The 13,647-nt window shown below is 35.0% G+C and overlaps 1 protein-coding gene across 4 annotated transcripts in view; it reads left to right on the forward strand.

The window, feature by feature from the left end:
- LOC136033249 (IQ motif and SEC7 domain-containing protein 1-like) overlaps positions 1–13,647 on the forward strand; it is a 359,466-nt gene that overhangs the window by 187,583 nt on the left and 158,236 nt on the right. Inside the window, exon 1 of one of the 4 annotated variants that reach the window (XM_065713982.1) lies at positions 725–1,478. The exons of the other annotated variants lie outside the window; for them this stretch is intronic. Within the exon in view, the coding sequence (XP_065570054.1) occupies positions 1,375–1,478 (104 nt within the window). The 5' untranslated portion in view covers positions 725–1,374. Of the gene's footprint in view, positions 1–724; positions 1,479–13,647 lie in introns of those variants that run through there. 4 annotated transcript variants of the gene reach the window in all.

A 13,647-nucleotide genomic window follows, 5' to 3' on the forward strand; every position in this document is an offset into this window, starting at 1 on the left:
TATATATATATATATATATATATATATATATATATATATATATATATATATATATATATATATATATATATATATATATATATATATATTTATTTATTTTTCTGGTGTTGTGCTGAAGACAGCCCTTGGACATAGGGCCGAAATATACACTGAATTGAATTCCACTGTCTTGGAAGAAAAAAACTTCCCCATTGTTCCTAAGTTGTGTTTGTTTGAAATATATCCTTCCGTAATATTTATTCCTTTAAGCAGAAAAACATCCGCGGGGCTTGGATTTTGAAATTTTCAAGCTTCGGGAGAGAGGATAGAGATTATTCGAAACAGCACTTGAATTTTACCACGACCGGAATATTAAAATGAAGGAAAACCTATGAGATTTCAGGATACCCATGCCCCTAGCCTACACCCTATGTACTTGTCTGACGGTATTATTCTTCTTATGCACTTGGCTCTTGTGGATAGTTAGAAATTGTAGGAGACAGAAATAGAGGGACTATTTGTAAAAATTATTGTGCCTCAAAAGCTTTTTATTTTTTCCCAGCTTAAGCCTTGCCCAAGAGAGCCAATCAGCTAAATTTAAACTTTCGTTCTTTTTACTGCTTATTGCTTGAAATTTTACACAGGAGAGCCAATTAAGTTTCAAAATCATGTTTTTTTGTCACTCCAGAAATTTTTCTTCCTTAAGAAAACGCGACCGACCGTCGAAAATACATCGAATTACATTCGAAAATACGAATGAATTACAGGAGAGTAATCTTTGAAACCTGATTACGCAAAAATAAAGAACAATGTGATTGGATTAGGAAAATACGTCACAGGCATAAATTAATAAAATTAAGACACACTTTTTACCACAGAATTATATGAAAGTAATCCCTCTTATTCTCTTCGGTTATAGTTGTTGAAGCAGCAAATTAAATTCAGTCGTGCTTCTTTCATAGCAGCTGACTGATGGATTAATGGAAAACAGAGTGCTGAGTGAAAAAGTTTTTTTTCCTATAATTTATTGTTTACATTTTTTTTATGCACGAGGCTTTCAGAAGGACAAGCTAAGATTATATTGAATAAAGTAACACCAGCGTTGTAAGAGCAATAAATTAAATTTGAGAATACAAAACATCGCTTTGCCTTCACTATAAGCTCAAAATAATTTGTGAAAGTGAAACTGGACTTAATGCTTCATTTGATGCGGAAATTAATTTCCTGTTGTACTGTCGTAACACTAAATAAACATTACCACGTGTTAGTTAGCTTATGACATTTGAGTAAGTCAGCTACTTCTTACATTCAATCTTCATATCAGTAAACCTTGACAGAAATTGGTGAATTAGCAAAAAAAAGTGAGTTTTGTCCTTAAGTTATTCAGTTGTTAGAATGGTTGGCCCGGTGAAGTCAAAGCTATTGAACGCAAGCTATGTGGATTATATGATACCCAGGGTGAACATAAGAAGAACTCAAAGTGCTAGAGTTTTGTGCAGGTATGTTTTTTAATAACTCGAAAAACTATTAATAATTCTCAAGTCAAAAGTTTTTTTGTTAAATTAATTTATTGTTTTTTTTTATTGTTTCTTTATTCACCCAGAGTCGGAAATAGTGTCAAAAGTATTGAGATGAAAACTACTACTACGCTCAGTGTGGTATCCAGGGTTATTTTTTGGAGGGGGAGTTGCAAAACGTTTTTTTTTTGGGGGGGGAGGTCTTAAGAAAAAAACTTTTCAAAAGGCATCAAAAATGTGTTCATATTCATTTCTGTTAAGATTTGCGAGTTGGATGAAGATTTTTTTTTTGGGGGGGGGTCAAACCACCTATCCTCCCTCTTGATATGGTATTGACTACATCATTAGATTATCCATGGGCAAAACCCCCAGATAGGATTATTAAGATCCCTCATCTTGAACAAGAAGGGAAATCACTTTTTTGCATTAGTATTTGTGTCCTTTTTTCCCGTCAGCTCTAGTGGGGCTTAAATTAGGGACTCAATTCCAAAGCTTGTTCTAAATAGCAGGTCAACGTCTCTGCACAGGGACAGGGGTGTTACGGATGCCCAAGGTACTAGGGTTTTGTGCACGCAGGTTTTCTAATATTTATTAGTTCTGTTAAAATTTATCTCTGAACAGATTTAGGTTGGAAAATGTCCGCAGATATGTTGTCCTCAGGTGGCTTGGTATTGTGATGAACTGTCTCTAGTGCTAGTATTTATTAGTATCAATTATTTACTAAAATACTAATAAAATGTCAAATAGTTTTAATAAATAGTTGAAACCAGTAATTAAGTTAGTATTAACATTACAATTAATATTATTATTAACTTTTTAATATCAATTAATAATAATATTTATGATATTAAGCAACATTTAAAATATTTTCATATAATCATTTGGTGATATTTTAGATGAGGGGCTTTTTGCTATTTTGGAAAGTAGTCGAGTTATGCGAATGAAGCTTTCAGGAATGTTTTTGGAGCCTAAGATATACTTTTGGGAGGGGTCTTTGAAATACCCCTTATTCCTTTAAAGGACATTAACTTTTATTGAACTTAGACAAACTTATAAAAGCGAAACTGTAAGAAATAGATCTAAGACATACTATACACTCAATGAATTCTTTAAGCCTCATAGCTATGCTAAATACCTATTTATAGGGCTTAAAAGAATTTCCAAGTATTTGGCTTATATTTTCTCTGAATTTTAAAGCATCTGCTACGTGTATATTATTCTGGCCCCTGATTAATTTTGACCAGTCTTCATCAGAAAACCTAGAAAAAACTGTTCGAGCTTTGGCCAAGACGACGAAGACGTCGAAGAAGGTTCTGTTCGAGCTTTGACGAAGAAGGCAAAAAACTTTAATAATCTTGTAATTTTTGGTAAGAAGATGACACATTTTTTGGTATATTTGTTCCATTGCTGCTGAAGAAATTTCTACAAATATTTCTACAGAAATTTCTACAAAAATTTCTACAGAAATTTCAGTAATTAGAAATTCACTAATTACTGCAATGTGTCTGCCAGTTTAAGTCAGAAGTAGACTCATCAATTTAATGACAAATATCGAGCTACTGCAATGCTACTGTAATTAAAGAGCGCACCAGAGAAATAGCAACTAGTACTGAAAAAAAGTAATTTTGATGAAAACAATTTGTTTTTCATGAGGCTTCCAAGTATGAAAAATTATTATGTTTAATACTTCCCATGAATAACTATTAATAGACTGGAATTCATATAAGTTTAGGCACCAGGGAAATACACTTCCTAAGAGGGGCACGGTTCTAATGAAAATTGCACCATTAATTTCACCATATCTTTTAACACTGTGACTGAAGATTTTAAAAGCTCCTACCTACAAAATACGGAATTCTATTCTTCCAAGAAGAATGGTGAGGAGGCAGGAGGTGTATATATGTTTGCTTATTTTTATGATAGCTTTCATGCCGCCAGTCCGGTGAAAACTTAACGTAAGAACTTTAAATTTTAGCCTCCTTTACTTAGGAAGCTTCTAACTAGGCACCTTAAAATTCTAAGCCATTTTCCTAATGCCATTTATAACTAAGCCATTTATTAACTAAGCCATTTATTAAACCATTTTCCTAGGCTTTTTACCTAGAATTGTGTCTCTTGAACTTCAAAGGATAGTCTCCCTCGGAAGACTATTCCTAATACCTTACAAAGGTATTGAAGGTATTGAATACTTACAAAGGTACTGCACCTTACAGGGTGCAGTACCTTACAAAGCTGGTCTTGAAGTATTCAACCCAGGGTGTCTTCTCTTGTAGGAAATTCACCCAGACCGTTTTTTGCCTTTTTGGCATGGTTAACAGCACTACAGGTAGATATAGTTCATCGGGTAGAGGGTGGTAGATGCTCTGGTAGAAAACAGCCATGGACAACTCTCCCTGTGTGGTTGTGGAGGTATTCGATTGGTGTTAAAACTCACCTTGGGGCCCTAATTTGGATCCTCTGGAGTGGTGCCAGAAGGGTTTTAAGAGCCTTTGCAAAATGTGGGCATCCATATTTATCCTAATGCATGGCTAACCCATAATAAACCTAATGCCTGACTTGCACAGAAGGATACTCGAACCAGATGGTGACAGACTGTTAAAACTATGGATCGTTCCTAACTTTTCCGCATAGAAGAATCGGGCCCGATTGGCATATGCGTCCTAAGAGGGGGTCTGCGGAGAAATAAATTCCCAGAAGACGAAGTTTTTCAACTCTCTTGATAGCTTATCTTTGAAGATCAGGTTGATTTGTTACCCAGAGACCTTTGATCAGCTGAGGTAGTTGCTCCATAGTCTTAGATGCATTGAATTCTACCATTGAGGCATCATACCCCTTTTATATGTTCAGGAGATCCTAATGTAGGGGCAGGAAAGCTTGTAGAAGGCTATCATGTTTATTGAGCGATGCATGGGCAATGCTATCAACTGTAAGAAGACATAGAGGGCGAGTGATTTTGTCCCCTTTGTTGCTGATTTACACCAGAAAAGCCTTAGGCCCCAGGATACTACTCAATCTTTACTAAACACTTACTGGAAATATACCCGTTGAGACTACACAGAGAATTCTATTCCTTAAACAACTCCTCGGAACCTCAAGCAGACGGTCACAAGTTCTATGCGCCAGGAATTTGCTTTAATGGGTCCTTTTACCAGACTCTATCGAAAGCTTTTGCTGTATCAAAAGAAAGTAGCCCTGCTACTAGCTATTGGATTGGAGGTATGTGTTTAAGGGGAGGGGATATCTGAAACATAAAAAAATGCAGTGTTGAGTCCATAATTTCGAACTATCCATGAGAGGTGCTGCATATAAATATGTAAGTGTGATATAACCCATGAGCTTCCTTCATTTGGAGGAGTTTATTTCAGGTTCAAATGGCTTAAGGCAAATATAGAAAAAATACTTGCAATCATCAGCTGGATGTATTTGCTGAACTCCAAGATATTTTCAGTAAAGTTTTAAGTTTGTTTACTTTGTCTAATTGTAGTTTTTATGTTCAAACCATTTAAGTGACTTATTTCATCCATATGAGGATGAGTGGAACGATAGCACTAAATCCTTTTTTTTTTGAATTTAGAATGTGTAATTAAAGTATGTTAGGTTTCCCTAACATGCTTACATACTTACCTGACATACTAACATAACATACCTATAATACATATAATATATATCTATAATATATATATATATATATATATATATATATATATATATATATATATATATATACACCTATATATACCTATAATATATTATACATACATATAACATACCTTACATACCAACATAACATACTTACCTGATATATAACCTAGCCTGAAATATCAAACATTAATTATAGGGCTATCATTCCAACGGTCTTCAAGGTGAGCTATTTGACCCCCCCCCCTTGTGAATTTTCTAACAGCGCTCATAATCCCCCTACCTTTTACGCTGGTAAGCATGCAAATGTGCAATGAGAGGGGCAATAGCTATTTAAACAGTGGAACTTCCATATCTTATAATCGACCTTAACCTATCAAAATAAAGTAATTGACACACGCATAAATACTACGATTATATACTTTCCAAGGGATTTCTTGCCTTGGAAAAGGAGCGAATGTAAATGCCATATTCTTTCGGCGGATCTATACTATATTAATCCTAAGAGGGCGTATAAGGGATACCATCTGAAATGAATCGGTATATTAAAAATGTGTTTCTAATATATATTTCTACATGATCCACATAACAATTAATAGATCAATTCTTGTGTATTAATCTAATGTTCCTGATGATGATGCAATTCAGCCTTAAAGTTGATTAATTTCAGACAATAGTTTTCGATATATAGGCTCTCGAAATTAGACGACTTAAACTGAAAACCTTACTTTTAGTTATAATTATGTTAGGCCTGATAAATAATTCTAAGACCAATTGGCTTTGAAAGACCATCATAAGACTATCTTGAGACATAAATCATTTAATGAAGCAGGGCCCAAAAAGTGGTGTTCGGCCCATTTCCCGTCTAAGTTCACCCATCCCCAAAAAACAGTATATAGTATCTCTCAACTTCTCCTTCCCACTGTTTTTCACACATACATAAATTTTTTACCTCATTCAGCTTATGGTCGTTCAGAGACTAATGAATGGTCCTTAATCATTCAATGTTAATCATTAAAGATCGTTAAGACTGCACTCCACCCGTTCTAAACCAAAACCATACTAGTCAAATATTTAACAAATGCTGTTTGATTTCCACAGCTTTTGTAAAGCATTACTGAACTTTCTGGGAAAAATCTAAGACTAAAACTGCAATACAGACGTCTAAATAAGTAGGCCCATGGGCGTACGGAGGGGGGGGGCAGTTACCCCCGCTAGAACTTCAGATTTACACTAAATATGTGGTGTTCAGTGGTGTCAGAGGGGGGATATATGCCTCCTACGTTATGAAAATGATTTACTTTTGGTACTTATATTGAAAAAACTGAAGAAACAACAAAATTGCATCATCGTTGATTTTGAAAAACCATCCCCTCCGTAGTTTCCAAATATCGACGTCTCAGTTTCTTAAAATACTTAAATAAAAAAACAAAACAAGTTTTTTGAAATGAAAGTAAGGAGCGACATTAAAACTTAAAACGAACAGAAATTACTCCGTATATGAAAGGGGCTTTTCCTCCTCGACACCCCGCTCTTTACGCTAAAGTTTTTTATTATTTTAAAAAGTAGAGTTGCGAGAAAGAATCAAACTGCGAGAACAAACTGTTTAATACTAAAATATTGACGACCAAAGTCAAAATGCGTAAAGACCATATTCCAAAAATATAGTCCGGCCACACCTTGCTGATGTCTGAGTTGTGCCTGCGTTTTCCATCGGGGAGCGAAAATTTGGGCCTTTGGCTCCGTATTCATGCTTGTAATTAATAACCTAAGGCCGATGTTACAATATAAAAGTCCAACATCAAACACAACAACATGTGCCTCCAAGACTTTTTGCCCCGCCCCCCAGAATTTTAAAATGTTTTATTTTTGGCATTTTTATTGAAAAAAAAACTGAAAAATCAACAAAATCGCCCCATCATTAATTTTGAGAAAGTATCTGAATTGTGCCAGCATTTCCCATCGGTGAGCTAAAATTTGGGCCGTTTGGTCCGTATTCATACTTGAATTTACTAACCTAAGGTTGACGTTACTATATAAAAGTCCACTATCAATGCACATTTAGTAAAGATTTCATAAACGGTATTTGATTTCCACCAAGCATGGTTTTTAAGGACTTTTGTGCTTGCTGATTACAAATCTGAGGTTAATGTTGTTAAAGTAAAAGTGACAGAGTCGGGCAAAGAATGTGAATATTCACAATTAGAGCGCTTATGGTTAAGTCCTTGGTCTCGGCTAAAATCACCTCTCCCCTCCCTTCGCTTGTGCAATGGACATTTTGAACCTCTTTAAATTGAAAATCATTCAGGTATTATTTAGCTAATGCTCCTACATGATTAATATTAAAAATTATTAATGTCCTGGCGAGACTCTTTTAAATCAAAATACACTAAAAATAATACTTTGAGCACAAGTTATTTTTGAGATCTTCCACAGTTGGTATTAAAGGCAAACAAATTTGACAAAAGCTTTGCAAAAAGGAGCTTCTTTTTGAATATTTGCCCTCTTTAGAAAAACGCTTTTAGTTTTGCTCCCTCTTTAAAGTGTCAGCGAGCGCCATTTGTACAGCCAATTTATATCTAGCTCGGTACTTAAAAGAACAATTGCTTATTCTCTGAATTTAATTTTTTACCTTCATTGTGTTATGGTTTTGTAAAGCTAAAGTGAGTAGAGCTGACTTTTTTGAAATCCAGTTTTCTTAAAGTGTTGTTTGTTCTCTTACCAATTTTGTTAAAGTCAATGTCAGGCAGAGTATGTGAAAATTCAACTTGAGTTAAAAGTGCAAGTTAAACATATGCGAAGGTCAGCTGTTTCAGGATCATTAGAACTATCTCACGAAGTCTTTTGTTTGTTGAATTTACAATGTGTAGTTCAAGATTGTTATTTTTTCTTAATAGTTCTAACAAATGAAGAGATACATAATTTTCTGCGGAATGTTTTGACAATAATTATTTAAATTAGCAAGGAGAGTGAAAATGAAATCTGAGGGGGTGTTGACTTCCCGCCACCTAGTGTACACCCTGGAGTGCTACGTTGGCCCCACAGTTTCACCACGCTTTCTACTGTTGGGGCATGCTTAGCAGTGTCGCCAGACTGCTTGTCACACTTTTCAAAGCGCTTGGCACAGTTCCGCCACATTTGGCACGCCTAGCCGTCTTGTTGTTTGAATAGGTTAAGTGGAATTACACAGTAATATGTCTTAAATAAATCGAGAAATGATTATTAATAATAATTAAATGATATTATATTAAATGATAATATTGCAAAAAATAATAATTAAATAATTCAGTTTCTACTGAAAAAATTCGCATGTGCAGTTGTGTATTTTCTTTATAGTAGAGGTGCAAAATATAAAGAAAAGGAACTTGGGTGAAAAATTCAGCAGAAAATAAGCTAAAAACATTTCACCAAAGAGCTTATAAAGGTGTAACTTTCTTTTGAAGTTGTTGTTGTCTTTGGAAATCAACAGATTGTTAAGGTGTTATGTCTTACGGACAAAAAAGAGCTGTCAGAGCTGTAAATGGCTAAATGGCTGTAATAAATAAATGGCTGTAAAGGCTGGCATTAAAAACGTGTTTTTAAATCATTTTCTTTCATTTCAATGAATTGCCTCGTTTCATAACAATTTATTTATCAGTCCTGGTTGAACTTCGCCGAGGTAAGGATGCTGGAACTGTTTTGAAAAACTTTTCATCTTAGTTTTATTGATTTTATCCTCTTGTAAGTTGTTTTTTCTTATTTGTATTGCTGAGGACGGCCCTTGGACATAGGGCCGAAATATTCATTTTAATTTGTTTCCCAGTGTCTTAAAAAAAAATCCCTGTCGTTCTTCTTGTTTTTGGTGTTGGTCAGAGCTGTCTTCATAATCTTGAAACGACCAAAAGAAAAGTCTTAAGAAACTACAATTTTCTGCTGTAAATAGACCTAAAATAGGTCCAGAAGAAGTTTTCATTTGAAGTCCTTGGCACATATTGGAACTTGAATACCTTATAATCCACAATAACCTCCCAAAGTGAAATAATCAACAAACGCATAAATCCTTGGATAAAACACTTTTCTTAGATATTTCTTGCTTTGAAAAATTGGTGAATATGAATTTCATCCTCGAAGGGATTGTCCTATACTAATCCCAAAAGGGCGTAGAAGGTATAATATCTTAAATAAACATGTATATTAAAAATGTATTTCTAATGTGTTTTTCTAAATGATCCACACAGTGATTAGTAGCTAGAGGGTTATTCGGATTTAGAGTACACTCGGTACAGTTTCTGCCACGTTGCACTTGGTGTGTGCGATTTCTGTAAGTGAGTCCCCCGTCGAGTAGACCAAGACCAGACAGTATCTTTCGAGATTCATGCTCTCGAACTCCAATTGGACATTCTACCTTTTGTCATGACTATCTGTGAAGAATTGCAAGACCAACTGGCTTGAAAAGACCATAGTAATATCAATTTCATGTATGAATAAATTAAGGAAGCAAAGAGGATGTTGACCTTTGGACAAATTGAATTAATCCATTCAGCCATAAATGGAGAGCATGCAGAATCAGCAAAGTAATTACTGAATTTCAGCAGCTGTTAGCATAGTTTTTGCTCAATTTCAAAATTTTGATGACGAGGGAAGGGGCCTTGGACTTCATCTGCTTCGTAGAAACCATTGTCGACAGAGCAAGTTTATTCCATTCCAAGTACGCTCTGTACAGTGCGGGTACTCATTGTGATTAAGCTCAGATAAGATCCCAAACATTCTTCTAAAACAGTTAATCCAACTGTACCTCTCTGAATCCTCAAACATAAGGAACGAGCCTATGTCTTTATCCCCAAACCAGACGGCGATCCAAAACAAAATAGTATCTTTTAAACTTGTAAACCTCTTGCATCGACGAAGCCTTCAAGAGCATTTGAAATGCTTTATTTGACCATTATTTTGAATTAACGTGGTACCTCTTGCATTTACGAAGCCTTCAAGAGCGTTTACAATGCTGCATTTTACAACTATTTTGCTTTAACACGGTATCTATTGCATCGACGAAGCCTTCAGGAGCGTTTGCAATGCTGCATTTTACAACTATTTTCAATTAACGCGGTACCTCTTGAATTTACGAAGCCTTCAAGAGCGTTTGCAATGCTGCATTTTACAACTATTTTCAATTAACGCAGTACCTCTAAATTTACGAAGCCTTCAAGAGCGTTTGCAATGCTGCATTTTACAACTATTTTCAATTAACACGGTACCTATTGCATCGATGAAGAGCTCAAGAGCATCTGCAATGCTGCATTTTACAACTGTTTTCAATTAACACGGTACCTATTGCACCGATGAAGAGCTCAAGAGCATCTGCAATGCTGCATTTTACAACTATTTTCAATTAACACGGTACCTATTGCACCGATGAAGAGCTCAAGAGCATCTGCAATTCTGCATTTTACAACTATTTTCAATTAACACGGTACCTATTGCACCGATGAAGAGCTCAAGAGCATCTGCAATGCTGCATTTTACAACTATTTTCAATTAACACGGTACCTATTGCATCGATGAAGAGCTCAAGAGCATCTGCAATGCTGCATTTTACAAATATTTTCAATTAACACGGTACCTATTGCACCGATGAAGAGCTCAAGAGCATCTGCAATGCTGCATTTTACAACTATTTTCAATTAACGCAGTACCTCTTGAATTTACGAAGCCTTCAAGAGCGTTTGCAATGCTGCATTTTACAACTATTTTCAATTGAAACGGTACCTATTGCACCGATGAAGAGCTCAAGAGCATTTGCAATGCTGCATTTTACAAATATTTTGAATTAACACGGTACCAAGGAATAGGTAGTATGGATTCTAACGAAACGCTAAGGCTAAAGTGCCTCATGGAAATGGGACTACCGTTAATCGAAATTTCTAGGACTTTTGCTGCAGTGGGCATAAAAGCAGGCTCAGTTTTTAATCGTATGGAATATAAGGTCGACTACACAATGGGGTTGCGAGTTTCTAAGATAATCATTCTATGAGGCTCTTTGTGGTTTTACGTTACGTACCAATCTAGTGGGGACTGGGAATCCCAAGGCAGTATGTTGTGTTCCATCTTTCTCTAATTATATCAGTGGCACGAGTGACAATCTAGTGAATCTTCTACAACCACGACAAAATCTGCTGAAGACCTGTAGAAACAAGGTTTTATAACAATTCAAATTCAAAACGACCAGAAATTTCTATTAAAGAATAAATGAAACCCAAACAAACAGAAATTAAAATAAATGATCATATCTAACATAAAGATAACAAATACTGATGTACGAGAATAAAAAAATCTTAAAACGAGTGAAAATTAAACTGAATATTCAAGTTGAACTTGAAATGAACAAAATTACAACAAACAGGAGTTTGGCTACTGCCCCCTTCCGCAACCTCTAACTGTAAAAGTTCTTTGACCTATAAAGCCTTTGGAGACAAGGCTAGAGCATTGCCTCTGAAACTGTGTTTTTGGATATGTCTAAGTTTCTTTTTCAATGCATGATGGCTTATGATTTGTGAATATTTTTTTCTGCAATTATAAACCAATGGACATGTGAGGCGTAATGCTCAAAGCTTTTTGGGTCGATTCGTGTTGTGATATGAAATTGCTCTAATAGCACCGTCACACCCTAAAAATCCCCGTGCAATAGCCAGATTACATTAGCTTGGGTATGAAATTAGCCTAATTTCATATTCTTTTTTCCCACGCTCGAAATAAGCATGACTTTGAAAGAGATTTTCCAATTTTCCAATTTTGGAAAATTCCAATTTTCGGACGAAAAAAAAGAAAAATTTAGAAAGGTGAATTAGAGTCCGTATGATCAGTGGTAGAGAGTGGAGAGCGCCTTGTAACAAAGAGGCTTTGGGGGATTTCCAAGGAGCCAAATTATGCTCCAGAAAAATAATGTAAATGCTTCTAAACAAGCCTCCAAAATAACTTAAAATTGTTTAATATTTATGTTTAATATTAAATGGGCCGCTCTCATTGGTTGACTTTTTGGTTATATTGTTTTGCCCTAGGTGATTGGATAGGCGATTTTTGTGTCAATTTCTGAAGCAGGGAAACAGTTTTTTTTCTTACCAAATAAAAAAAACTTTAACGCAATATATACATTATATTCATACATTATATATGACTAGCTGTTGGGGTGGCGCTTCGCGCCACCCCAACACCTAGTTGGTGGGGGCGCTTCGCGCCCCCCCCCAAGCCCCCCCGCGCGCGTAAGTCGTTACGCGCCATAATAGTTACGCGCCATTGTAGTTGTGTCCCTATGTCCCACCTGTGAATATAGATATATATATATATATATGGTTTTAACTACGTAAAACTTGCGAATATACAACATTCTTTGCTGTCCCATTGTCTTTGCATATAAATAGATTGTCAGGTTTACCGACTCTTGAACATGCAACATATAATGGTCCATGGGAAAACAATCTGTATTCAGATCTATACCTCATGATTCTAATGATTGCCCTTGAGCTTTGTTGATGGTGATTGCTAATCGACCATTCCCTGTCCCGGTGTCCCGGTCGTCATTTACATCCCCCTGTTTCCCCCGGTGTCCCCGTTGTAGTTGTGTCCCTGTGTCCCGGTCGTCATTTATATTCCCTGTGTCCCGGGTCCCGGTCATCATTTGTATCCCGGTGTCCCGGTCTGTATATACATTCGTTTTTTAGTTTTGTTTTTCTCCTTTATTTTTTTCCTTTTTTTTTCTTTTTTAGCTTATTTAGATTTTTAGATTTTTTAGTTTTTTTTTATTAGTTTTTAGTTTTTATTTCTTTTTAGTTTTTTTGTCCCGGTCGTCATTTATATCCCCCTGTTTCCCCCGGTGTCCCCGTTGTAGTTGTGTCCCTGTGTCCCGGTCGTTATTTATATTCCCTGTGTCCCGGTCGTCATTTGTATCCCGGTGTACCGGTCTGTATATACATTCGTTTTTTAGTTTTGTTTTTCTCCTTTATTTTTTTCCTTTTTTTTTCTTTTTTAGTTTATTTAGATTTTTAGATTTTTTAGTTTTTTTATTAGTTTTTAGTTTTTTTTTCTTTTTAGTTTTTTTGTAGTTTTTACCTTCTTTTTAGTTTTGTTAATTTTTTTTTTTACTTGTGTCCTGGTCGTCATTTATACTCCCTGTGTCCCGGTGCTTTGTTGATTGCTAATCGAACATTCCTTTTGTCCTGGTCGCTTTCTCTTTGAGTGTCGTCATTTATTTTTTTCTTTTTTAGTTCTTTTAGTTTTTACCTTTTTTAGTTTTTTTTTAGTTTTTAGTTTTTTTAGTTTTTTACCTTTTTTTAGTTTTTTTAGTTTTTTTAGTTTTTTAGCTTTTTTATTTTTTTTATTAGTTTTTAGTTTTTTTGTAGTTTTTGCCTTTTTTTTAGTTTTTTTAGTTTTTTAGCTTTTTTATTAGTTTTTAGTTTTTTTTTGTAGTTTTTGCCTTTTTTTAGTTTTTTTAGTTTTTTAGCTTTTTTATTTTTTTTATTAGTTTTTAGTTTTTTTTGTA

The sequence above is a fragment of the Artemia franciscana genome, chromosome 11 (genome assembly GCF_032884065.1).
Source record: "Artemia franciscana chromosome 11, ASM3288406v1, whole genome shotgun sequence".
NCBI classification, from domain to species: domain Eukaryota; kingdom Metazoa; phylum Arthropoda; class Branchiopoda; order Anostraca; family Artemiidae; genus Artemia; species Artemia franciscana.